The following is a 25,853-nucleotide window of genomic DNA, read 5'->3' as shown; positions in this document are numbered from 1 at the left end:
ACGTTTCTAATTGGTTCATAAATCTTTCTTCCTTTAACAAATCCATATTTGTCTTCTCCAATTACTTTTGGTAAAATATTCTCCACCCTGTTTGCCAATATTTTCATAAATATTTTATAGTCCTGATTTAATAAGCTGATAGGGCGATAAGAACTTGGATCAGTTAAATCATGATCCGGCTTTGGGATAGTTATAATTTCTGAGATTTTCCACGTCTGTGGAGTTTCAGAAGTCTTAATTACATTATTAAACAATTTTTCCATATGCGGTAATAATTCATTCATATAAGTCTTATAATATTCAGCAGTAAAACCATCTGGACCTGCGGCTTTAGCAGGTTTCAACCCTTTAATGACTCTAGATATCTCATCATTTGTAATTTTTGCATTTAGCGTTTGTCTATCTTCTTCCGTTAATTTCTCTTTAACCTCTATGGTTTGCAATGTAATGTGTTCTTTTTTATATAAATTCCCATAAAAGTCACTCATTATTTTTTCCATTTCTGCATTACTACGTTTAATTACACCTTCCTTATCCTTTAAAGCAGGGATGTGGGATTTCTCTTTTCTTTTTTTCAAATAGTGTACCATTTGTTTCATTGATTTGTTCCCCCATCCCCTGATTCTTTGTTTTATAATCACCTTCATTTTATTCCATCTTTCTTCATCAAGTGATTGTAATTTCTTTTTCTTAAATAATAATAGTGTATTCCAAGCTCTATTTCTTGTAATTTTTAAAGTTTCTTGGATTAAATCTATTTCTCTTAATAGATTTTTTCTTTCAACTTCCCAGGATTTCCTAATAAAAGCTTCAGTACTAATACAATTACCCCTCATAACAGCCTTATGTGTATCCCAAACTATTGTTTGCTTAATTTCACCTGTTGCGTTAATACAAAAAAATCCATTCAGTTCCTTTTGTAATTTAATTCTATTTTCCTCATTAGCTGAAACCACAGGGTTGTACAGTGATCCCTCGAGTTTTGCGTCCTCGAGCATCGCGAAAGGGCTATATCGCGAGTTTTCAACCCGGAAGTAAACTCCACCATCTGCGCATGCGTGCCCTTCCAAGCATGCGTAGATGGTGGAGTTTCCCCGCCGGGCAGAGGCTTCCCTGGGTCTTCCCCCTCTTGCCTCGGTAAGACCCCAGCGGCGGCGCGAGCAACGGCGTGGGCTGGCGGGCGGCACGCGCGCGAGAAACCCCAGCTCCGCTTCCCAGCTGGGAAGCGGAGCCGGCAACAGCGTGGGCGGGCGGGCAGCGCGCGCGAGCTTGGGGACACCCCACCTCCGCTTCCTAGCTGGGAAGCGGAGCTAGGGTGTCCCCACCGCGCGCGTTGCTGGGGAAAGCGCGCGCGCTTGGAGACACCCCACCTCCGCTTCCCAGCTGGGAAGCGGAGCTAGGGTGTCCCCAGCCGCGCGCGCGTTGCTGGGGCCGCTTCCCAGCTGGGAAGCGGAGCTGGCAACAGCGTGGGCGGGGCGGGCGGCGCGCGCGAGCTTGGGGACACCCCACCTCCGCTTCCCAGCTGGGAAGCGGAGCTAGGGTGTCCCCACTGCGCGCGCGTTGCTGGGGAAAGCGCGCGCGCTTGGGGACACCCCACCTCCGCTTCCCAGCTGGGAAGCGGAGCTGGGGTGTCCCCAAGCGCGCGCGCACCCCAGGCGCGAGCAACGGGGTGGGCGGGCGAAGGGCGGGCGGTACGGAAGTAAAAACACCATCTGCGCATGCGCAGATGGTGTTTTTACTTCCGCACCGCTACTTCGCTAAAAATCGATCATCGCGTGGGGTCCTGGAACGGAACCCTCGCGATGATCGAGGGATCACTGTATCTCCAAATCCTTTGTTGCCTGCCAGCCTCTAACTCAATCACTGCTAGTCTGATAACCAAATGCTTTTCACTTCCACTTTCTTGATCTGTGCCTCGGCTGTTTTATTAATTAACATATAATCAATGCAACTAAATTTATTATGTCTTGCTGAGTAAAATGTGTCCCTATTTACTATATTTTCATGTAAATCCGTCATATTAATTTTATTTAAATGTAATTTTTTCTTTCCCCCCCTCCCTGCTGTTAATTCCAAGTTGAAATCACCTGCTAAAATCACTGTACCTTCCGCAAAATTATCTAGTTTACGTTTTACATTCATTATAAATTGTTTTGCATTTACATTGGGGGCATAAATTACTGCTAAGGTTACTAGCTTATTATTTATTTTCCCCTTAATAAATAGCGTTCTACCGTCTTTGTCTCTTTTAATATTAGTTAATTGAAATAACAATCTTCGGTTGATCAAGATGGCGACTCCTCTGTATTTTGCCGTCCCTCTCGACTCATAAACTTGTTGCCACTCGCCATTTGTAACTAATTTATCTGTTTTTTCCCTTCCTTTATGAGTTTCTGATAAAAATAAAATATCAGCTTTACTATCCCTAGCCAGCTTCATGATTCTATAACGTTTTTTCTGTGATGAAAGACCATTTACATTCAACGACAATAGCACTGTCTCACCCATTTACATAATTTTAAATACATTTCCCCCTCATGCAAAACAGAGCCTACCGGAAAAATGCTTTTTAATTACCATGAATCCCCACCCTAGTGCCTCTTCCAAGGGGAGGCAACGAAAAAACCTTTCGTTATCGAGAGGCACCCCTGGATTTGCGTTCCACTAGAAAGCTCCCCCGTCTCTCCCCATTTAATACCATATCAAAAGATTCCCCCCTCCTTCCCTCTTCTCCCCTTATTAGTTAGCGAGAAAAAAAGAAAAATACACAAAGAAGAGATTAATTAGTTGAAAACCATAATACCATATTAGCAAATCGGCTCAGTTCAGTTCATTATTTCTTCTTCTGGCACATAACTCTTGGCTCTTCTCTTTTCTCTTTCTCCTGGAGAAATTCCAGTTCCTTTTGCAGAGCTGCAATTTTTTCCTCCTTGCTTTGTTCTGCTGCACGAATCGGTTGAAGCATAAACAAATCATCCTCCCTTCTTCCATGTCTCGCCTCCCCGTTTCCTGCTTCTGGCTGGCTCTTCGATGTCGATGCCTGGGAACTTCCCTCCAGATCTATCCCCAGCTGTTGAAGCAGATTCCTTCCCTCCTTCAGAGATCTCGCCTGGAAAACTTTGGAGTCTTTAAAAACAATTACTGTAGCAGGATAACGCCATGAGAACCGGATTCCATTTTCGTAAAGTTGGGAGGTGACTTCTCTCATCTGATTTCTCATCTTGAGGGTTTCTGCAGACAAATCTTTTAAAACGCGTATTGGAATAGCCTTGTAACGTAAGTTTGAAATCTGCTTTAGCTCTCTGAATATTTCTGCCGCCCTCCTTTCCGAGTTAAACCTCACAATAATATCTTTTTGATCTCCTTGATTCCGAGATCCAAAAGCCCAGTGCGCTCTTTCAAATTCACCTGGGTCACATTTAACATTATTTTCACTGAACCATCGGTAAATTGCTTGAATAAGATGTTTACTCTCCGCAAAATCTTTTGGGAATCCCCTCAGGCGGAGATTAGGTCTTCTTTGTCTGTCCTCTAAGTTAATTATGCGGAGTTCCTGGCGAGTCTTTCCCTCCTCCAGTTTCCCAATTCTTTGATCTTGTGTTTTCGACAGTTCTTTCAAGTCAGCCACCCCAGCTCCAACAGCCGATATCTCCTTTTTCATATCTTGGAGTAACTGTCCCATATTGGCAAATGCCGTTAGCAATGAATCCATCTTTCCTTCCAGCTCCGAAGTAGACGCCATCTTTTCCTTTGTTCTCACTTTTCCCCCTACTCATGTTTAAAACTGTGAATTGCTTCTTCTTTTAACTCTTTTTTATAAAGTTTTCAACAGCTCCGTTCAATCCGCTTCCTCTCAATCCACTATTCACCAAGCTAGAGAGGGTTGTCGGGGGTTAACTTTGACTTTTCCTCCTTCACATGAGGGAGCTTTCTTTCGGTGCGTCTATCTGGATCGACGCATGCGCAAAATCCCCCAATCAACTTTGGCTTAAGAGTGTTTGTAATTTTACCTTTTTAAACAATAAATACCTAATATAAAATAAGGCTGTTTTTTATATTTAAAAAGTTTTATATGTCTATTAAGTCCTAAACGGTTTCAAGCTATCTCAATTTGAAACATATAATAACCGTGTTGTTACAAGCTGTGAAGAACACTGCTACTAGCATAGTGAGAATACCTCTTTCCCCCCTCATTTTCCAAAACATCCACTGAAAAGTGCTTAAGGAGGAAGATAGAATTGTTAGTGTGCATAAAACAGAATTAGATATAATTGTTTTACCTTTTGCAGGTTTGTACTTTAGATTAAATGATTCATTTTGCCAGATGTAGGAAACCAGGATAGAGGCAAAATGTGCTAATATTCTTTCAATATATTGCTGTAGGATGTCTTGATCATGTTCTGGATCTTCTGATTCATGTATCAGAAATAACTGGTAATGGACTGCATCTTCAACAGTCACAAAACCTAACTCCTCCATTCTGCTTCACACAGGCCTCTTTAAAAAGAGAAACATTTTAAAGCCATTTCTACAAACTCTGTCCCAATATTAAAATGCCAGTATGGAAACAAATTAACTATTTGCTACCCAACTGATGCGTCAATCTTAGAATGAATAATCCTTTAAAATAATTCTATTTATTGTTTTTTATAAATGCTTAATTAACACCACACCTTGAATACTGTATCCAATTTTGGGCACTTTACAAAAAAATGATGTTGAGACGAATGAAGATGATGAAAGGCTTGGAGACTAAAATATATGAAGTGTTGCAGGAATTGGATATGGCTAGTCTGAACAAAAGAAGGTTGGTATTCCAGTATTTCAGTGGTATTCCATTATTTGAGGAGTTGCCACAAAGAGGAGGGGGTCAACTTATTTTCCAAACCACCAGAAAGCAAGAAAAAATGGATGGAAACTAGGCAAGGAGAGAAGCAACCTAGAACTAAGGAAAAATTTCCTGACAGCAAAGAAGAATGAATCAGTGGAAAGTTTGCCTCCATAAGATTTGGGTGTTCCATCACTGGAGGTTTTTAAGAAGTGATCAGACAGCCATTTGTCTGAAATAGTATGGGCAGTGATGAACCTTTTTTCCCTCGTGTGCCAAAAGTGTGTGCACACACACTATTGCGCCTGCGTGATTGCCCATACCCATAATTCAATGCCTGGGGTGGTCAAAAATTGTCTTCCCTGGCCCTCCAGAGGCCCTCTGGAGGGTAGAAACAGTACATTTCCCAACTTCTGGTGGGCATGCTAGGCCTGTTTTTCACCCTCTCCAGGCTCCAGAGGCAAAAATACCCTCCCCCATCCCCCTGGAGGCCTTCTGGAAGCTGAAAATGCCCTCCCAGAGCCTCCATGCAAGCAAAAAATCATCTGGCCAGTGCACACATGCATGCTGGAACTGAGTTAGGGCAACAGCTTGTGTGCTAGCAGATATGGCTCCATGTGCCACCTACGGCATCAGTGCCATAGGTTCACCATCACTGGTATAGGGTTTCCTGCTTGAAGACCTCCAAGATTCCTTCCAGCTTTATTTTGACTTTCCGATTTCCTGTTTTCAGTTCAACTAAGAGCTATATAAACAAGTTTCATAAATAAATAAGACTCTAGAAAGAGTGCAGAGAAGAGCAACAAAGATGATTAGGGGACTGGAGGCTAAAACATGAAGAATGGTTGCAGGAACTGGGTATGTCTAGTTTAATAATACTACTAATAATAAACGTTTATTTATGGTGCTATTTTAACAAAGGGCATAACAGCATGTTAGAAATAGCACTTTTTCACAGAGCCAGCATATTGCCCCCACAATCCAGGTCCTCATTTTACCCACCTCAGAAGGATGGAAGGCTGAGTCAACCTTGAGCAGGTGATGAGATTTGAACCATTGACCTACAGCTCTACAGTCAGCTTTAGTGGCCTGTAGTACTGCACTTTACCCACTCCGCCACCCCGTCCTAGTTTAATGAAAAGAAGGACTAGGGGAGATATGATAGCTGTGTTTCAATATCTCAGGGGTTGCCACAAAGAAGGAGTCAACCTATTCTCCAAAGCACCTGAGGGTAGAATAATAATAATAATTAATAATTTATTAGACTTGTATGCCGCCCCTCTCCAAAGACTCAGGGCGGCTAGAACAAGAAGCAATGGGTGGAAGCTGAACAAGGAGAGAAGCAACTTAGGAGAAATTTCCTGACAGAACAATTAATCAGCAGAACAGCTTGCCTCCAGAAGCTCCAACACTGGAAGTTTTTAAGAAGATATTGGATAACCATTTTTCTGAAATGGTATACTGTATAGGGTTTCCTGCCTAAGCAGGAGGTTGGACTAGAAACCTCCAAGGTCCCTTCCAACTCTGTTGTTTTTATTATCTTCATTGGCTTTAAAGTTGCTTTAGTCTTTGCAAAGGAAGAAAGGCAAAGTTTTATTAAACATCCACGTCTCTTCCTCTTTCTAGATAAATATGGACATTTCCATTATGGGCGGGGGGCCGGAAATGGACGGCCACAAAGAAGAAACAGCTCCGCTTCCAGAGCACTTATGTACGTAAGGGGCGTACATAAGTGCACTAGTGTGCCTTTCGTCCACTGTCCAATTGTCTCTCATTTATCTCATATATCATATATATTTTCTTCCTTTCATATATCTTCTCCTCTATTTTGATATATTTTCTTCTATCCTTTTTTATATATATTACTACATGTCTATCCTCTTCTATATCTATTGTGTATTTGACTAAATAAATAAATAAATAAATAAATAGTAAGTAAACGACTCACCATCAATCCCCACAGAGCCGCCGACTTCACCGCCTAAGACTGACTGCTGTGCTATTATGTCATCACTGCGCGCCGCGGCCTGCGTGCCCCCCCCCTCCCCACCATAGAGAAGGGACTTCCGCTCGGCCGGAGAGGTAGGAGGAGGGGGCGTCGCCATGGCGGCCGGGGCCGTGCCGGCCAGCCGGCTGCGCCGACGAGGACCCAGATGAGCCGCTGAGGCGGGAGGATGATCTCGCGATACACCCGGAAGCCGGTGCCCCCCGACGTCCAGGGGATGTAGGTGACGTTCTCTTGGGCCAAACCTGAGGAGTTGGTCCCTCGGAGCCTTTCCAAGTACTGGCAGCCCTTCCGGAGAAGCCGTCAGCCTTCTAGGGGAGCCCAGCGCCGGCCTGAGGAGGCTCTCTTCGTTGCCGCCTCTCTCTAAATTCCTCTGTGTGATTCTCACGTTCTTGGGCTCGAGGGCTGCCGGGTATGAGGGAGCAACAAACCCGCGTCTGCTGCAAATTTCTTGAAAGACAAACGGGGCGCATCCTTGGGTGGGAGTGAGGGAGGGACCCGGGCCCTCTGAGAGGCTTTAGGCTTCGTTGGGAAATGCTCCAATCAATCAATTAATCAGAGTAGAACTGGAAGGGACCTTGGAGGTCTTCTTGCTGAAGCAGGAAATACCAGGGGTAGGCAAAGTTGGCTCTTCTATGACATGTCGACTTCAACTCCCAGAATTCCTGAGCCAATCATGCTAGTTCAGGAATTCTGGGAGTTGAAGTCCACATGTCATCTAAGAGCCAACTTTCCCTATCCTGCCCTATACCGTTTTAGACAAGTCTCTTCTTTAAACTCTATGGTTTTTCCCCCAAACTCCAAAAACTTTAACCTAAAGAGTGTCTACAGTCGACCTCACCCCATTCCTAAGAGGTCTGTAAGGTGCATGCATAAGTGCGCCATCGTGCCTACTATCTCTATCCTATTGCTTAATTTACCTGTACCTACTTTACTTTTGTTTATGTTTATACTATACCTGTTATCTTCAGGGTGTCCAGCAAACCTGTAAAACAGAAATCGGGGAATTATCAGGGAAATCGGTGGTTCAGGAAATATCAGGGAATTCGTGAAAAAAACAGAATAAATTGGGGGGGGGGAAACAAACTTAAAATGTTTAAAAGTCAGGGGAAAATCATGTTAAAAAAATGGATCGCGCTGCCTGGCAAAGCAAAAAATGAGCATAACTGTGACTGTAACTTTCTTGTGTCCTGCCTTCTGGTGCTTTGGAAAATAAGTTGTCCCCTCTCTTCTTTGTCGCAGCCCCTCAACTACTGGAACATTGCTAGATGTCACCCCAAATCCTTTTTTTCCTCTAGACCAGCCATCCCCATTCTTTGTATTTGTTCATAGACTGGCCATATCCATTCTTCATATTTGTTTTAATCTCCAGGCCTTTCATCGTTTTAGTTGCTCTTCTTTTGCAATTTTTCCAAAGGCTCAACATCTTTTTTGTAATGTGGGGACCAAACTGAATGCAGTATTCCAGGTGTGGCCTTACTAAGGTTTTGCAAAGAGGTACTAACAATTCATGTGATTTTGATTCTAGGCCTCTCTTTATACAACCAAGAATTGTACTGGCTTTTTTGGCTGCCGCGCACTCTGCCAACTCATATTTAAATGATCGTTCACTAGGTCGCCAAGATACCTCTCACAGTTACTGTTGTTCAGCCAGGTTTCACCTAATTTGTACTTGTGCCATTGGTATTTTCCTGTCTTGGTGTAAAACCTTGCTTTTCTCCGTGTTAATTTCATGTTTTTGGATGGAGCCCATTGCTCAAACCTGTCAAGATCGTTTTGGATCCTGTTTTCTGAGATCTTTCAGTCTGCGTGTCCCTGGATAGAGTATTGCCTTTCCCGTGACATTGAACAGACATAAACACATTATGGTTTTCATGAGGAGGAGAGATGCAGAAGCGTAGTAAATTTCACTTACAGCGGCAAGAAAAGCTCAAGATTTCTCTTTATCATTTCAGGAAGAATTAAAACTAGAGCACTAAATCATGATTTGTTGAGGCATGATACATTGCTTACTGGGTTGCATTTGTATGATATGCAAAGAAAAGCAGAGAGTTCACAAGTTAGTCATTTCTGGGTTTGTACAGCCATGATTAACAACTGGATTCTCACACGCTAAATAAAAAACAAGTACAGACAAGTGGTCCTTGACTTACCACCACGAGGCCCAAAATATCTGTTGCTAAGCAAGACAGTTGTTAATAGAGTTTTGCCCCATTTTACGAGCTATTTTATTCAGATGTTAAGTGAATCACTGCAGTTGTTAAGTGAATCATTACAGGTGTTAAATGTAACAGGTGTTATTGGAAGCCAGCTGGGAAGGTTAAGATACTGATAACTTGACTCCATTATGCTGCAACTGTCGTAAATTCATGCCAGTTTCCAAGTGTCTGGATTTGATCATGTGACTATACTGATGCTTTAACAATCATAAACATGAAAATGAAGCAGAAGTCCCTTTTTTCCAGTATTGTTATAACTTTAATGGATCGCTAAACAATTGGTTGTAAGTGAGGATTATCTGTAATTTCCACCTTGTTTGAACCAGATCTTTGTTTTTTTAAATATGTTTCAGGGAGGAGATGCATGAAATAAAGCTCCATTATATACATTTATATAACAGTACAATGTTACCTGGTCATACGAACCCTCGTCATACGAACCTTTCGAGATACGAACCCGGGGTTGCCTCTTCTTACAAACCTTTTTTGCCTTACGAACCCGTCGCTGCCGCTGGGATGCCCTTCCTCAGAAAGAGGAGCTTCAGGGAAATTCCAGCAATGCAAGAATAGGGCACTTTGGTTGGCAAGGGAAGTTCGGAGGCGTGGATTCCCAGGGAAATTCCAGCGCTTCGGGGCATCCCAGCAGCGGCTGCTCTAAGGCTCCCCTCCATAGGGAAATCCCAGGAGAGGAATCCCAGGATCGCAAAAATGGGCGCTCCACTGGCAACAGAAGTCCGGAGGTGGAGTTTCCCAGGGAGGGAAGCCTCAGTGAAATCACACCATTGCAAAAGCACGGAAGTCATCGAAACCCTACCTCCGGACTTCTGTGTTTTTGCGATGGTGCGATTTCGCTAAGGCTTCCCTCACTGGGAAACCCCACCTCCGGACTTCAGTTTCCAGCAGAGCGCCCGTTTTTGTGATCCTGGCATTCCCCTCCTGGGATTTCCCTACAGAGGGGAGCCTCAGAGCAGCCGCTGCTGGGATGCCCCGAAGCGCTGGAATTTCCCTGGGAATCCATGCCTCCGAACTTCCCTTGCCAGCCAAAGCGCACCGTTCTTGCATTGCTGGGATTTCCCTGAGGCTCCTCTTTCTGGGATTCCCTTCATTTTTGCCAGCACTGCTTTGAATCCCAGTGACAAACTCCCCACTTCCAAACTGCATGGGGAAAATGAGCAGAGTGGGGAGGACAAAAACGGGAGGGAAAAACTCATGGAGCTCAAGAGAGGAGAAAGGTGTGGGGAAAATGAGCAGGGTGGGGTGGGCAAAAACCAGAGGGAAAGACCCAAGGAACTCAAGAGAGGAGAAAGGTGTCAGGGAAATGAGCAGAGTGGGGTGGGCAAAAACGGGAAGGAAAGGCTCATGGAACTCAAGAGAGGAGAAATGTGTGGGGGAAATGAGCAGGGGGGGGACAAAAATGGGAGGGAAAGACCCATGGAACTCAAGAGAGGAGAAAGGTGTCGGGGAAATGAGCAGAGTGGGATGGGCAAAAACGGGAGGGAAAGACCCATGGAACTCAAGAGAGGAGAAAGGTGTCGGGGAAATGAGCAGAGTGGGATGGGCAAAAACGGGAGGGAAAGACCCATGGAACTCAAGAGAGGAGAAAGGTGTCGGGGAAATGAGCAGAGTGGGGTGGGCAAAAACGGGAGGGAAAGACCCATGGAACTCAAGAGAGGAGAAAGGTGTCGGGGAAATGATCAGAGTGGGGGGGACAAAAACGGGAGGGAAAGACTCATGGAACTCAGGAGAAAGGTGTGGGAAATGAGCAGAGTGGGGGGTGGGGCAAAAACGGAAGGGAAAGACTCATGGAACTCGAGAGGAGAAAGGTGTGGGGGAAATGAGCAGAGTGGGGGGGCAAAAATGGGAGGGAAAGACCCATGGAACTCAAGAGAGGAGAAAGGTGTGCGGGAAATGAGCAGAGTGGGTGGGGGACAAAAATGGGAGGGAAAGACTCATGGAACACAAGAGAGGAGAAAGGTGTGGGGGAAATGATCAGAGTGGGGGGGACAAAAACGGGAAGGAAAGACTCATGGAACTCAGGAGAAAGGTGTGGAAAATGAGCAGAGTGGGGGGTGGGACAAAAACGGAAGGGAAAGACGCATGGAACTCTAGAGAGGAGAAAGGTGTGGGGGAAATGAGCAGAGTGGGGTGGGCAAAAACGGGAGGGAAAACCTCATGGAACTCAAGAGAGGAGAAAGGAGGGAAGCCTCAGCGAAATCGCACCATTGCAAAAACACGGAAGTCCTCGAAACCCCACCTCCGGAATTCTGTGTTTTTGCGATGGTGCGATTTCGCTGAGGCTTCCCTCGCTGGGAAACCCCACCTCCGTACTTCCGTTGCCAGCGGAGTGCCCATTTTTGTGATCCTGGGATTTCCCTACAGCATCACAAAAACGCAGAAGTCAGGACGTGGGGTTTCCCATTGAGGGGAGCCTCAGGGGAATGCCAGGATCGCAAAAACAGGCGCTCCGCTGGCAACGGAAGTCCGGAGGTGGGGTTTCCCAGAGAGGGAAGCCTCAGCGAAATCACACCATCGCAAAAACACAGTAGTCCAGAGGTGGGGTTTCGAGGACTTCCGTGTTTTTGTGATGGTGCGATTTCGTTGAGGATTCCCTCGCTGGGAAACCTCACCTCCGGACTTCCGTAGCCAGTGGAGCGCCCGTTTTTGCGATCCTGGGATTTCCCACCTGGGATTTCCCTACAGCATCGCAAAAACGCGGAAGTCCAGAGCTGGGGTTTCCCATGGAGGGGAGCTTCAGGGGATCCCACCAGCGCAAAAATGGGCGCTTTGGTTTGAAAAAGGGGTAAATTTTGGGCTTGCACGTATTAATCGGTTTTCCATTGATTCCTATGGGAAACATTGTTTCGTCCTACAAACGTTTCACCTTACGAACCTCCTCCCGGAACCAATTAAGTTCGTAATACAAGGTATCACTCTACTAGTACATCCATGGACTTCTTTTTCAAATATTCTAAGGATAAAACAAATGTGGGAATATACCAAAAGTTAATAGGGAAATTAGAACCTTGTAAGGCTACAGTAAATTTCCCTTGTCAGGATTGCACAGGCCAGTGATGGCGAACCTATGGCACGGGTGGCACATGGAGTCATATCTGCAGGCACGCAAGACATTGCCCTAGCTCAGCTCCAACATTCATGTGTGTGTCGGCCAGCTGATTTTTGGCTGGCACTGGGAGGGCGTTTTTGGCTTCCAGAGTGTCTCTAGAGGGATGGGGAGGGTGTTTTTACCTTCCCCTTGTTCCAGGGAAGCCTTTGGAGCCTGGGGAGGGCAAAACACGAGCCTACTGGGCCCACCAGAAGTTGGGAAAGAGGCTGTTTCCAGCCTCCAGAGGGGTGGGTAAAGCTTTTTTCGCCCTCCCCAAGCATTGAATTCTGGGTGTGGGCACTCGCATGTGTGCAGTAGCACACACGTACACATTTTCGGCACCCGAGGAAAAAAGATTTGCCATTACTGGCATAGGCTGAATGATTTTTCTATAGAGCTGGAGTGAACCTTTTCAGGTTCATGAACTATTGTTGAATGGGTTGATGAGAGTGCTTTAAAGAGAGAGAATTGGCAAAAGGTTTGTAGCTCATAAACTAGGAATTTTCTGTTGAAGTTAATGAGAGTACTATACACTTTGTAAAGAGTTTAATGCTTTCTCTTTACTGATTTGAAGAAATTCAGTGTCACCAAGCAAATGACATTTTAATTTATTTTTAGTCGAGGACATACAAAGAATACCTTAGAACATCATCCCTTGCCGGACTTACTGGATGACAGTTACCCATCCACTGAAAGTCAAGAAGATATTTCAAGGTATTGGGATATATAATTAATTGTGGTGGATGGTTAGGAAAGAAGAAGTTATAAAAGAAGCATTCCTATATCCATCTTTTATTTTCCTTCTTTAAACCTCTGTTCAAAAGCTATATTAAATAGCTGTTTGGACATGATGCTAGAATCAAAAGGAACAAGCCATACTGTACAATCAGTGACTGTTTTTGGCCGTGATGATACAGCACAACCATTCTGGAGTGTTGTACAACTCCATTCTGGAGTGTTGTACAAAGCAAATAAAATTTAAATAGACACTTTATGTAGAAAAAGCATGACGGACACTTTTTTAAAAAATTCAATTTATATGGCTGCCCAACTCACTGTAGGTGACTTTGGACACTTACAAAGATAAAATGTGTGTATATATATAATGAAGGAGAAAGAAACTTTAGTTGGCCAGATTCTTGTGTATAGGCTTGGGAGAAAAAAAAATGTGTTGCAACCTTACCAGTAATTCTGACTCTTTGCATCTGACATTTTACACACACACACACACACACACACACACACACACACACACACTTGAAAAATTAAGTCAGCAGTATGCAGATTACTTTCCCTCAAGATTGATTTACCCTTTTTCTCTTCCCTCCAAAATATGCATTTTAGTGAGTCTGAAACTACGAAAGTGTCAAACTACCAAGCAAACAATGCAAATTCATGGTCTGCTTGTCAGAGCTTCACAGGCACCTCCACTGAAGACAGTTCTGTTTTTTCTTGGGGCTATGATGTGAGTATTGTCCTTTAACTTGAAATGACAGCAGTGGTTCTCTACCTTTTCTTTTGTGGCCACAGATCCCTATGACTTAACTCAAGCTTTAAATCACAATGAATATAGGCAGATATATGTGTCCTAGGATAATGTTACAGGATTCAATCTGGATTGGTCACTGGAACCAAAGGTTTTGTCCCTTGAGCTTTTAGTCTTGTGCTGGAGCCCCTCTTCAGGGAACTTCTCTCTAGTAGAGTGGCTCTATTCTGTGTGTGCTATTTACAGTGCTTGTATATGGCTTTTTACATGTTGATTAGGGTGTGTTGATGGCTAGCTTTTAAGTGAATAGCTGTCATTTGCTTGGTCATGCCCATCCCTCGTCTTCTAAATACTTGATAGGCTGGTGGTAAATCTGCACTGCTATTGAATGAGGTGCCTCTTTCCCAGACTTCAATCATTCCTGGTTGTTTTTGTGCCTGCTCCTCCAACAATCTTAGGAGCTACAAAATGGAATTCGTGTCTTCGTACATTCAATCATTAAATTTTGTCAAGCCTTTGCAGACCACCTCTAATGATATCATGGCCCCCAGGGTCCATGGGCCACAGGTTAAGAACCACTGAAGTATAACATTTGATTGAATAAGTTTAAACTGTCAATAGAATCTATGTATGATTTCACATTTTGATTTTGAAGAATTGGCTCATGGATGAGTTTGTAAGAGAGCTTCTACAAGTTTTGAAATATTTCTGTTTTTAAAAAAATCAAAGCCAATATTTAATGGCCTTGATAATTATTATAATTTTCAAAAGTATTTATAAGGAAACTGTATGAAAAATTTATTTCCTTATAAATATTTTTTTCTAATTTGATAAACCTACATGGCATTGGACCAGATTATTTACGAGACTATCTTCTGCCGCATACATCCTAGTGGTTGGTTAGGAAGGCACAGAATCAGCCTCCTCCGGGCCCCATTGGCCAAACTGTGTCAGCTGGCAGGTCCTCGGGGGAGAGCCTTCTCTGTTGTGGCCCTGACCCTGTGGAACCAACTCCCCTTGGAGATTCGCACTCTCCCCACTCTCCTTGCCTTTCGAAAAGCCTGAAAAACACACTATCCCGGCAGGCTTGGAAATCGTCAGCTTTGCTCCGACCATTTGTATTTAAGAGGTATGATTGTTTTAATAGTGGGTTTTATACATTTTGAAATGTTTTATACTGTATTATTGTGTAATGTGTTTATTTTTCTTATTGTGAGCCACCCAGAGTCCGTGAGAGGGGCAGCCTATAAATCAAATTAAATAAACAAATAAACACACTTGAAGATTCTATTAAGCCTATGATGCCTTGCTTTATTTTCTCATTTTTTAATTGACTTTGTTTTAGATACCCCCAGAAAGACTTTCTTTGGGATTTTCTAAGCAAGTAATTTCATTTTTTGGATCAGTGTTTTTGCATAGTATTATAAAAATGAAATTTATCTTTCTATTGAAAAAAAACCTTCTGAGAACATGATTAATAGCATATATGTTCCCAACTAATCTTTTTGCCTTTTTCTCCTCTAGGAATTTGATAAGGCTGCTACCCGGCAAGTTCAGCAAATATTCAGACACATTGATGAGCTCCTTTATGAACAAAAACCATGTTTATATGTTAGCCTAGAGGAGGAATGCGAACAATGGATGTCAAGGTTTCCTCACCTCAGGTATCTCAAATATATATTACTACTACGTACTTCACAGTAGTAGAGAGCTGCTCTGTTTATTTGGGTGTTGTCCTTTATGGCAGGCAGCCTGCTTTTTTCCCTACTTCAACCCCTGAATATTTGCTGAGTGTCTTTGGGGGGGGGGCGCTTATTTTTATTTATTCATTTGTTTTGTTCGTCAAAAAAAATTACAAATTCAAACAAAGAAAATAAGTAAATCAAAATGTGACAGTATCTGTAGCAGGGATGTCAAACTCAATTTCATTAAAGCTGCATCAGGGTTGTGTTTGACCTTGGGCGCCGGCAGCTCCTCATCACTTGTGTTAGGGGCGCCTGTTGCGGCCCAGGTGCTCTGTCAGCTAAAATGAACTCCCAGGCACTCTCAGGCAGTGTTTTCCAATGCCGTTTCTCTCCACCCGACAGCTGCAACCAGCAATCAAGCTGTCGGGTGGGGCGAAACCCCCGTGGGCCAGAGCCCCACCCAGCTTCTCCGGCTCTCTGGACCACGCCCACCCATGCCAATCCTCCATTCGCTCTTTACCTTGCATAGCCAGCAGCAGTGTGTAGGGGGGAAAAGCGCGGACATTGCTCCGATCCCTTCAGGCCAGGGATGGTGGGTGGGGGCTCCCTGCACCTCTTCTTTCCAGGGCCACGTGGGGGCTGCAGCCTTCTACACACTGCTGCTGGCTGCGCAAGGTAAAGAGGTAAAGAGGGGGGGGGAATGAGAGGAGGAGGAAATGTGAGAGAGAGAAAAGGAGAAAGAGAAAAATGAGAAAATGATGGAGGGAGAGGAAGAACAAACAAATGAGAGAGAGAAGGGGAGAGAAGGAAAAGAGGGAGAGGGAAGAGAAAAACAAATGAAAGGGAGACAGTGAGAATTGAGCAAAAAGGGGAGAAAAAGAGAGAAATGAGAAAATGATGGAGGCAGAGAATGAGAGGAAAAAGAAAGAAACAAAAAAGAGAGAGAAGTGACTCTTGATTTAAATCATGGTAAAAAGCACCCAAAGAAGAAGAAAGAAAAATAGAAGAAATAGAGGCAAATGAGAGAGAAGGGAGAGAGAAATGAGAGAAAGATTGTGTGTGAGAGAGAGGGGGGAGAAGAGGGAAACAAATGAGAGAAAGAAGGGAGAGAAAGAAAAAGGGAGAGAGAAGAAAGAGAAAAAAAACAAATGAAAGTGAGAGAAATGAGAGCAAAAAGGGAGGAGAAACAAATGAGAGAGAGAAGGGGAGAGAGAGGGAGAGGTACACAGAAATGAGAGAGACCTGCAGGGAAACAATGAGAGAGAGGGGGAAAGAGGGAAAAGAGAGAGAAGTGGAGAGAAAGAAAGAAAAGGGAAAGAGAGAAATGGAGGGAACAAGGAAGGAAGGAAAGAAAGAAGGAAGGAAGGAAGGAGAAATGAGGGGAACAAGGAAGGAAGGAAAGAAGAAAGGAAGGAAAGAGAAATCGAGGGAACAAGGAAGGAAAGAAGGAAGGAAGGAGAAATCGAGGGAGGGAGGGAGGAGGAAGAATGAAATGAATGGAGGGATGGAGGAAGAAAGGACTTTGCTAGAAAAATAAAAGGGTTATTGGATCAAACTTTGGACACTTGACAACTGGTCCATAGTGTTCTGCCTGGCCACGGGCAACCGAGAAACGAAGTAATTAATCAAATACACACACACAGGCTTGTAAAAATAAAACAAGGGTTGTCCTTTATATTCAGAAAACTGCAAACCACAGAGTTTCAGAGAAATGTTAGTTTAAGAATTCAGTAGGTCGGAGTTAATTACTCCAGTCAATGCAGAAGCCTTTCAGGCTTACGTCAGTCAGGAATAACTCACACCTTAAATGTCAGAATGTCCAGAAATCCACAGCAAACCTTTTTTTTTAAAATATATTTTTTTATTGATTTTTAACAATTTAAAATCACACAACATAAAACAGTGCGTAGTGACAATCTTGAAACCACAAACCTGAAACCACAATATAACTTTCTTCAAAACTGAAAGATAGACTCCCACAAACCTCTCCAACTCTCCCCTTTTTCAAGGTTGCAGCAGCAGCATTAATTCTTATCACCTGTGACCTATAATCTGTTTCTGTGTTTGCGCAGCTGCTCTTGTCTTCCCAGCATTCTCCTACACGAACATTCAGAATAGGATTGTTCATTAATTCTTCCCCTTCTGAGTCAGATGAAACTCTGGCTGGAAATCTGACTGACTCCATTCCTCTCTCTGTCTCTCCAGTCCCTCCTGCTCCATTTCCCTCCCTGCCTCTCCTTCTGGTTCACTGTCTGATTTGTCCTTCAGCCAGATGGGTCTTCTGTGAACAGACGGCTCCCACTCCTCTGGGTCAAAATCAGCAGCCAAAGGAGCTGGCCTGAAGCCAACCACAACACATAGTTATTGTTATGCCGGGCCCTTCACTAGTAGCCCCCCCAGTGAGTTTGGAATGCAATTCAAAAACATACAGCATCACAGAGGAAAAAAAGAGTAAGTTTATCCAAACAGTTTTTGTGAGCACACACTCTGAAAAGAGCCAAATTTCTCTCACCCGGAAATAATCCTGAAATGCGGCAAAAGGCAAAACAAACGAGCAGATAAGGCAGCTGTGAAACTTCACAGCCACCCACTTCAATAAGTACACAAGAGTTCTTTAACTGTGAAGTGTCTTTCTCCAATGGATAAACGCCCACACGCATTCTCCCCGACGCCCGTAATTTACCCCCAAACACATTAACCAAACACATTAGCCTCTGAAACAGGTGTTCTCCCTTATCTTCGGCGATGCCTATTTAGCTGGTCCCTTCTTGCCATGAGCCTGTGCACACGGGCATCCACAAGTAGATCCTCCTCTGACTAATTGGAGCACTGACTGATGGGCTGGCAGCACCCATCTCTACGTCTGATTCCTCTCTCCTACTGTCTGTCCTTGGCCATGAATCAACTTCACTATCAGAGTATGCTGGCAATAAAACAAGTCTCTGTGATCCCGGGGATTCCCCTAAAGCCTCATCCAAATTGCAGGAGCTGGCCCAGAGCCAATCACAACAGTTATGATGGTGGCAATGTCCCAGGGTTATGTGAACATCTTTTGGGATCTTCTGACAATCAACTGCAGGGATTTACTTAACGACTGTGGCAAGAAAGGTGGTAAAGTGAGGAGATAGAAATGTTGGCCTCCATTGGGGTCAGAACAGAAGTTGAGGATTATCTGTCTTACCAGTGCACTCTTTTAGAAGCAGATCAGGTGTCCATTTTGAAGCTCCACAGAAAACATCTAGGGGGGGAGGCTGGTTGTCCTCGACCTACAACGGTGACATATGCCCCTTTTTCACACTTACGACCTTTGCAGCCCCACAATTGTGTGATCAAAACTTGGCCGCCGTTTCATATTTATGGCTGTTGCTGTGTCCTGAGGTCACATGACCCTCTTTTGTGACCATCTCACAAGCAAAGACGGGGTGGAGGAGAAGCCAGATTCACTTAACGACCGCGTTTCCAACCAATCCATGCTCAGGCATGAAAATGTGCCGCTCAGACATTATACTTTTCCACCCACACTGAAAAAAAATTAGAGAGAACATTGCTCCCAAGTTCCATTTTCAGCTGCAACAGCTTTCTACAACACTCTACCAGTGAAAAAGAAGCTCAGGATTACTGCTTATGGCCCTTCTGAGCTTTGTTTTCACTGGCTGGTCCTTTGATGCTTCCAGGGCGGCCCGCAGGCCAGATCTAAGTACCCTATGGGCCGGGTCAGGCCCACGGGACTTGTGATTGACAGCCCTGATTTATAGGCATGCCAGTGTATTTGCACGCTCTCTTAAATATGTGTGAAGTTAACCACAGAGATTAAGTTAGAATTAAAATTTAAATAACTGAGACAACTGAAGCAGGTAAGATATTCCAGACTGACAATTCTGTTGCAAAAATTGAATTTATTTAGAGTGGTTATTCACACACTTACAATTAAAGCTTTTTTAAAAAAGCCAGTTACTGGTAAAGCTTTACTATGTACAATTTTGTATTCCATATCTAAGTCTGACCGCAATCATCGCAGTTCTAAACTATCCAAACCAAGAATTTCAAGCCTTGTAGCATAGGGTGTTTTGTTATGGACAGAAGAATGCAAGACTTTTCTTGTAAAGTACTTCTGAACTTGCTTAATTGTATTAATGTCCGATATGAGGTAAGAAATTTTAGACAGTTGAATGGTATTCTAGGATTGGTCTAATATATGTGTGTATTTTTTAAAGAGCAGATCACATTTAACAAGTTTATTCAAACCAATTAATACTTTATAATTTTCTCTTTAATGTCAGGATTGTGGGAAAACAAATAATGATGCCCTCTGATGAAGGCTATGGATGGTATATTAGTTCTGCGTGCAGCACTTTAACTTCATCAGGCATGAGTCCCACCCAAGAGAAAGATCCTAGTGAGTAAGTGCCTGCGATCACTAACTCTTCACAAGGATTACAGTTATTGTTTTTGACCAACTAAGCCTTTGTCATCTGCAGCATAAAGTGAACTTTTTAAAATTACAACCTTATTTTTGTTTTAAGAGGTGAATATTCAACCGTTCAGTCCATTTCTATCTTGAAAAGTTTTCTTTGCAAACCAGAGGGTTCTTTTTGTTAAGTATAAACAGCTGTAGTATCAATAATGCATCTCTTCTGTGTACAAGCTATATTCTTAAGAAGTGTTGACAGTTGGCACTTTCAGATCACAGAGATACAGGAGAGAAAGGTAGTGCTCCTTACATTTTGTATTTTTTGAATTCAAGGAGGTGGGGCAGATATTACTGGTTGTAAAGGACAATTTTATTGGCAGTTTGTGTTCAAGCTGTAAGGGACAATTTTATTGGCAGTTTATTTGCAATCATATAACTATAAACCAAAATCAGCAAAGTTTGGTAGCAATAGGGGGTGTTGATTTTCTTGCTAAGTACTTGTATTTCAATACATTGTTAAGATGACTGGCTTGGTGCAGTGTAACACTTGTTTGGCTGTTGTGTTCCGTAGTACATAAGGACATCTAGTTTATATGGCGAGATCTCTAGATTGCAGTCCTTAGTTTGTAGCTTGCAGGCAGAAGTGGAAAGATTGTCCCAGCCACGTGCTGTAATGCAGCCATGTGTGCAGCCTCCACTTCCACAGCGCCCCCCAAGGAGGAGGGCTGTGTGGACAACTGTCGGTTCTGGAAGATTACATGCAGTCAAGCAAAAACATCGCAATTTTGGTCTCTCTGTATCAAATTTCTATAATGTTCTTGCAGATTTAAATAGTAAGGATGTTGTAGGTATTAGCAAGGCCCCTCAGGTGGAGAATGAGGGGATGTTCAAAGGAGAAGTTGTTGTAAATGAGGTGCATGGTGTCACCAATCCATCAAGTGCAGTTAGTAGAAATAAAAAGAGGACACATTTTCTTGTGGGTGACTCGACTGTTAGAGGTGTTGATTTGGGACTGAATAAGGATGTGGTGAAGCTGATGAGCAGGGACAGGAGGGACAGGAGGCAGATTACAAACATTGTCAAGGCTGTGAGTAAAGGTAATAATGTTGATGTGGTGGTGCATCTTGGCACAAATAATTTGTGCCAGAGAAATGTTAATGTAGTAAAAAGAGATTTTCAATGTCTAAGTGTGGAGCTGGGTAAAATAACTGATTCAGTGACTTTCTCAGAGGTGTTACCGGTTTATGGCCAGGGGGATAAAACAACTTGTATCAGAGAGTTTAATGTGTGGTTAAGGCAGTGGTGTAAAGCTGAAGGTTTTGGCTATGTAAGTCTCTGCCGGGATCTGATCTTCCTTCTTTCTCCAGTATCGGAGGAGCAGGGCTTTTGAGGACAATATCCTCCTCAGAAGAATCTCCCTCACTTTCACGTTGAGACATTTTCGCCAGTCCCTGGTAGAGTACTTCTCCAGGAGTGACTGTTAGGGCAGACTTTGCTTAATGTCACGCTGCCAGTCAGAATTCAGACAAATAAAACTCAGAGTCCTTTTATAAAGGTTCAAAAGTGAATTTATCAAAATCAGAACTTGAAGCATCGAAAGAAAAGCAAAGTCTGAGGAAAATGACGCGTTGCAACATATATAAAAAAAACCCTTTCTACCCCCTATTGGGCATTCGCCCAATCTCCATTGTCCAGATGCATCAGGTGGCACATGTTGCCCCTCCCGTCACTCTTCAGGAATTTTCCATCTAAGAGGTCTCCTCCTGGCACCTGGGAAATCGAAACTTAACTCTCCTCCTGCACACTTCTCACGCCCCCTTGATCTCTAACCCACCCCGTCTCTATGACAACCAAGCGAAAGAATGCAGCAGCATAGCGAAGGTTGACAGCCAGGCTGCTAGAAATTTCCTAATATTTTTGGACTTAACTTGATCTAGGAGGGTCACATTTCCTAATTGAAATAAAAGTTTTCATCTTGCCTTCCAACTGCTAGTTAGTGTTAATGGGATGCATTCTGCCAGTCTTCTACCTGTTTGTCCTATGTAGTGGCTGTTGCAATCATTACATGTAGGTTTTCAATGACTCCTTTTTTCTTCTGGGACTGGGGGGTCTTTTGGGTCTTTAGTTGGCCAAACAAGCCAGCAGTAAACAGGTCAACCAAAGAATTTCTAAGACCACTGACAAGCCAAGCCACCAGAATATAAACTCAGAGCAAGCAGCACTTCTTCTAGTATTGATGATGTTACCTAGTTTGGATAACGAAACATCTGTAAGAAAACAACCAAGCTCAGAAAGCACCAAGGACCCCACATTTCAACCCTAAGCTACATATATTCTTTATTGATTATGCATATGTTTTTTCCTACTTTCGTATTATGACTGCTTCAAAGCTTCCCCTTTCCAGTACAGTTAGAAAGGGAGAAGATCTTCTATATGTGAGATGACTATCAACAGATTCCATTCTTTTTATCCCATTCAGGATTTAGTCATACGGAATTCTTAATACTGTAGGCCAGTGATGGCGAACCTATGGCACGGATGCCACAGGTGGCACATGGAGCCATATCTGCTGGCACTCAAGCCGTTACCCTGGCTCAGCTCCAACATGCATGTGTGTGTCAGTCAGCTGATTTTTGCCTTGCACAGAGGCTCTGAAAGGAGATTTTTGGCTGTCAGGGAGCCTCCAAGGGGGTGGGGGAGGGTGTTTTACCCTCCCTCGGCTCCAGGGAAGCCTTTGGGTCCTGGGGAGTGCAAAACACGAGCCTACTGGGCCCACCAGAAGTTGGGAAACAGGCCATTTCTGGTCTCCAGAGGGCCTCCAGGGAGTGAGGGAAGCTGTTTTCACCCTCCCCAAACATTGAATTATGGGTTTGGGCACTCACGCATGTGCGATAGCGTGTACACAGACTCTTTCGGGAACAAGGAAAAAAAGGTGTGCCATCACTGCTGTAGGCCTATGTGTAGAAGCAGTCCTCATTTAGTGATTGCACCAACTGCTAGTGAAACGGTCTCTAAGAGGCATGGTCACTAAGCAAGCCACATGATAGAGAGGTTGCAAAGATTATTAGTTGCTGTCATACCATTTAGATAATGTTTTCTGTGTCCTGTGCCTGACCCATTTTTTCCTATTGGTTTTTGTTCCCTGTCATTGGACAGAAAGATTTCTTAAGGAAGGTATCCGTACCTGAGCTACTTTTCTCGGCTATACACCACTTCCATAAAAAAATGCTAACCTCAAACTGACATGTTCAGGTCTCTTAACCCTGGTATTCTCCTCGGGTCTAAAAGGACCCAAAATGAAGTTTGATACCCTGTAAAAAAATTTCCCTGCATATCTGAAACTTGAAATTCCATGACTTTTTCTCATTTGAGGGGTTCTTTTTAAGGGTAGTGGGGGTTTTTTTGGGGGGGGGGTTATAGTTTTTGCTGGGCAAAAAAAAGTTACCAATGTTACCTTCCGGGTCCTTTTAGACCCGGAGTATAAAAAGGTTGGTTCTAGCTATTGGAATGGTCTTTTTGAATACTTTTTTCACTAGTATACTAATTTGAACATTTCTGAACACAATGAAATGAAAATTGAAGTGAAAAAAATAATGCTTATTTGTTTATTTTACTCATCAAACCCCGCCCCCACCCGTTTTTGTGAAATTATGTTCATTTTCATCTAGATTAGGCTGCAAAATCTTACTTTTTTGACCATTTGGGCATTGAAATACTAATTTGAACATTTCTGAACACAATGATATGAAAATTAAAATGAAAACATTGATGCTTATTTGTTTATTTTGTTCAGAAAAGGGCCTCCCCCCCCACAGCTGTGTGCACTTTTTTCAATTTATAGATAGAATAGCCTGCCAAATCAGAATTTTTGGATCATTTTTGGCATTGGCATACTAATTTGAACATTTCTGAACATAATGAAATGGAAAAAAATGTTTTGAACACTTGTAGTCCTCCGGGTCATGTGTGACCCGGAGTAAAAAAGATTGGTTCTAGCTACTGGAATGTTTTTTTTGAATACTTTTTTGCTAGTATACTAATTTGAACATTTCTGAACACAATGAAAGGAAAATTGAAATGAAAAAATTAATGCTTATTTGTTTATTTTGCTGAGAAAAGCCTGCCCCCCCCGGCTGTGTGCATTTATTTCAATTTATAGATAGATTAGCCTGCAAAATCCTTTTTTTTTCCATTTCATTTTTCATTTGTTTGTGATCAGGGATGTTCAAATTAGTGTACTAGTGAAAAAAGTATTCAAAAAAACTATTCCAGTAGCTAGAACCGTGCCCCTAGTGGACAATTTTATACATGGCAGAATTCAAAGAGTTAAAAGAAAGACCTACAGAGGACATTATCTATGGAACAAGGCTGCAGCGGAGGCTCTCAACCGGATTGCGCTGTTGCGACTTCTCCGCGGCACTAGACCCCGTAGAGCTCCATGGTACAGCAAGGAGCTCCGGGAGTTGAAACGCCAGAAGAGACGTCTAGAGAAGCGATAGAGGAAGAGTAAGTCCGAATCCGATTGAACACTTGTAAGAGCTTTTATTAAGACTTACAAAGTGGCGCTCAAGGCGGCAAGATGCGCGTATCATGCCGCCTTGATTGCATCAGCGGAATCCCGCCCGGCCGCTCTGTTTAGGGTGACCCGTTCCCTTCTTAACCAGGGGAGAGTTGGGGAGCCCTTGCAGAGTAGTGCCGAGGAATTTAACACGTTTTTTGCTGATAAAATCGCTCGGATCCGAGCGGACCTCGACTCCAATTGGATAACAGAGTCGACTGACAACGAGTCAGTCGAGGTGACTGGGGCATGTACTTGTCCACCTGTCTGGGAAGAGTTTGATCTGGTGACACCTGATGAAGTGGACAAGGCCATTGGAGTTGTGAGTTCTGCCACCTGCTTACTGGATCCGTGTCCCTCCTGGCTGGTTTCGGCCAGCGGGGAGGTGACACGGAGCTGGGTCCAGGAGATTGTCAACGCCTCCTTGGGGAGGGGGTCCTTTCCGGCTCCTTATAAGGAGGCACCTCGAGGTTCGACTACTGTAATGCTCTCTACATGGGGCTACCTTTGAAAAGTGTTCGGAAACTTCAGATCTGACACATCTCCCCCGGGCCTATACAGTTTATACATGGAATGTTTGTGTGTGTGTTTGCTTTTAATAATGGGGTTTTTAGTGTTTTTTAAATTATTAGATTTGTTCTTATATTGTTCTTGTTATTGTTGTGAGCCGCCCTGAGTCTGCGGAGTGGGGCGGCATACAAATCTAATAAATAAATAGAACCAACCTTTTTATACTTCGGGTCTAAAAGGACACGGAGGAGCACAAGTGTATAATCTTTGCGAACATCATTTTTTCTCATTTCAATTTTCATTTCATTATGTTCAGAATGTTCAAATTAGTATGCCAATGCCAAAGATGGTCAAAAGGTTCTGATTTTGCAGGCTAATCAAGTTAAAAATGAACAAAATTGCATAAAAATGGGGGGGGGGGGGCCCGCGAGCATCTATGACCAAAATAAACAAATAAACATTAATTTTTTCACTTCAATTTTCCTTTCATTGTGTTCAGAAATGTTCAGATTAGTATACTAGTGAAAAAATGTCCAAAATCAGGACATTTTTGAAACCCGGCAGGACACAAGACACATCATTCAAAAGCAGGACTGTCGCTCCAAAAGCGGGACATCTGGTCACCTTATCTTAACTTGATGCTACTTGATTAGAACTCTCCCTTGGACTTGTTGCCTGAAACTGATCTTAATTAATTTCACACTGAAGTCTTGTATTATCATAAATGCATGCTATTGGTTGGAATATGAATAGTCGCTATCCAAGGCAGTGCTAAATGAAAGCGACCTGTACCTTGATTTTTGTTTTAAAAACTGAATGGAATTACAACCTTTTATTTATTTTTAAAACTAATCATGTGGTGTGCATATTGAAGTAGATACACTTTGTGGAATTTTCTGCTTTTCTTTCTTTCTTTCATTGCGTCAAGCCTAAAATTGTAACAGTGTATGCAAGGACAATATTTTATAATCTACAAGCACTTGAATGCCTTGTTCTACAAACAAAACAGGATATAAAAAGTTTTAATGCAATGAACAGCAGATTATCT

The 25,853-nt window shown here is 43.2% G+C and overlaps 2 protein-coding genes across 16 annotated transcripts in view; one reads left to right on the top strand and one right to left on the bottom strand.

The window, feature by feature from the left end:
* ECD (ecdysoneless cell cycle regulator) overlaps positions 1-7,491 on the bottom strand; it is a 38,211-nt gene extending 30,720 nt beyond the window's left edge. Inside the window, exons 1-3 of one of the 4 annotated variants that reach the window (XM_070752305.1) lie at positions 6,777-6,817; positions 5,831-6,053; positions 4,281-4,497 (exon numbers count right to left, since the gene is read on the bottom strand). In XM_070752305.1, coding sequence (XP_070608406.1) covers positions 4,281-4,479 — 199 coding nt within the window. In that variant the 5' untranslated portion in view covers positions 4,480-4,497; positions 5,831-6,053; positions 6,777-6,817. Of the gene's footprint in view, positions 1-4,280; positions 4,498-5,830; positions 6,054-6,776 lie in introns of all 4 variants that reach the window. The other 3 variants (XM_070752304.1, XM_070752307.1, XM_070752306.1) reach the window with 3 other exon arrangements.
* Positions 6,880-25,853, top strand: part of FAM149B1 (family with sequence similarity 149 member B1) — a 37,811-nt gene continuing 18,837 nt past the window's right edge. For 7 of the 12 annotated variants that reach the window (XR_011559164.1, XR_011559163.1, XM_070752294.1 and 4 more), the window contains exons 1-5: positions 6,906-7,052; positions 12,774-12,869; positions 13,500-13,620; positions 15,166-15,305; positions 19,607-19,726. Coding sequence is in view for 10 of the 12 variants with exons in the window: in XM_070752294.1 (XP_070608395.1) it covers positions 7,003-7,052; positions 12,774-12,869; positions 13,500-13,620; positions 15,166-15,305; positions 19,607-19,726 (527 nt within the window). In the remaining 2 variants the exon portion in view is untranslated. Of the gene's footprint in view, positions 7,053-12,773; positions 12,870-13,499; positions 13,621-15,165; positions 15,306-19,606; positions 19,727-25,853 lie in introns of all 12 variants that reach the window. The other 5 variants (XM_070752296.1, XM_070752300.1, XM_070752297.1 and 2 more) reach the window with 4 other exon arrangements.

Source organism: Erythrolamprus reginae, chromosome 5 (assembly GCF_031021105.1).
Source record: "Erythrolamprus reginae isolate rEryReg1 chromosome 5, rEryReg1.hap1, whole genome shotgun sequence".
Lineage (NCBI taxonomy): Eukaryota > Metazoa > Chordata > Lepidosauria > Squamata > Dipsadidae > Erythrolamprus > Erythrolamprus reginae.
Note: the sequence above shows the minus strand (reverse complement) of the source record. Positions and strands in the feature narration are given on the sequence as shown.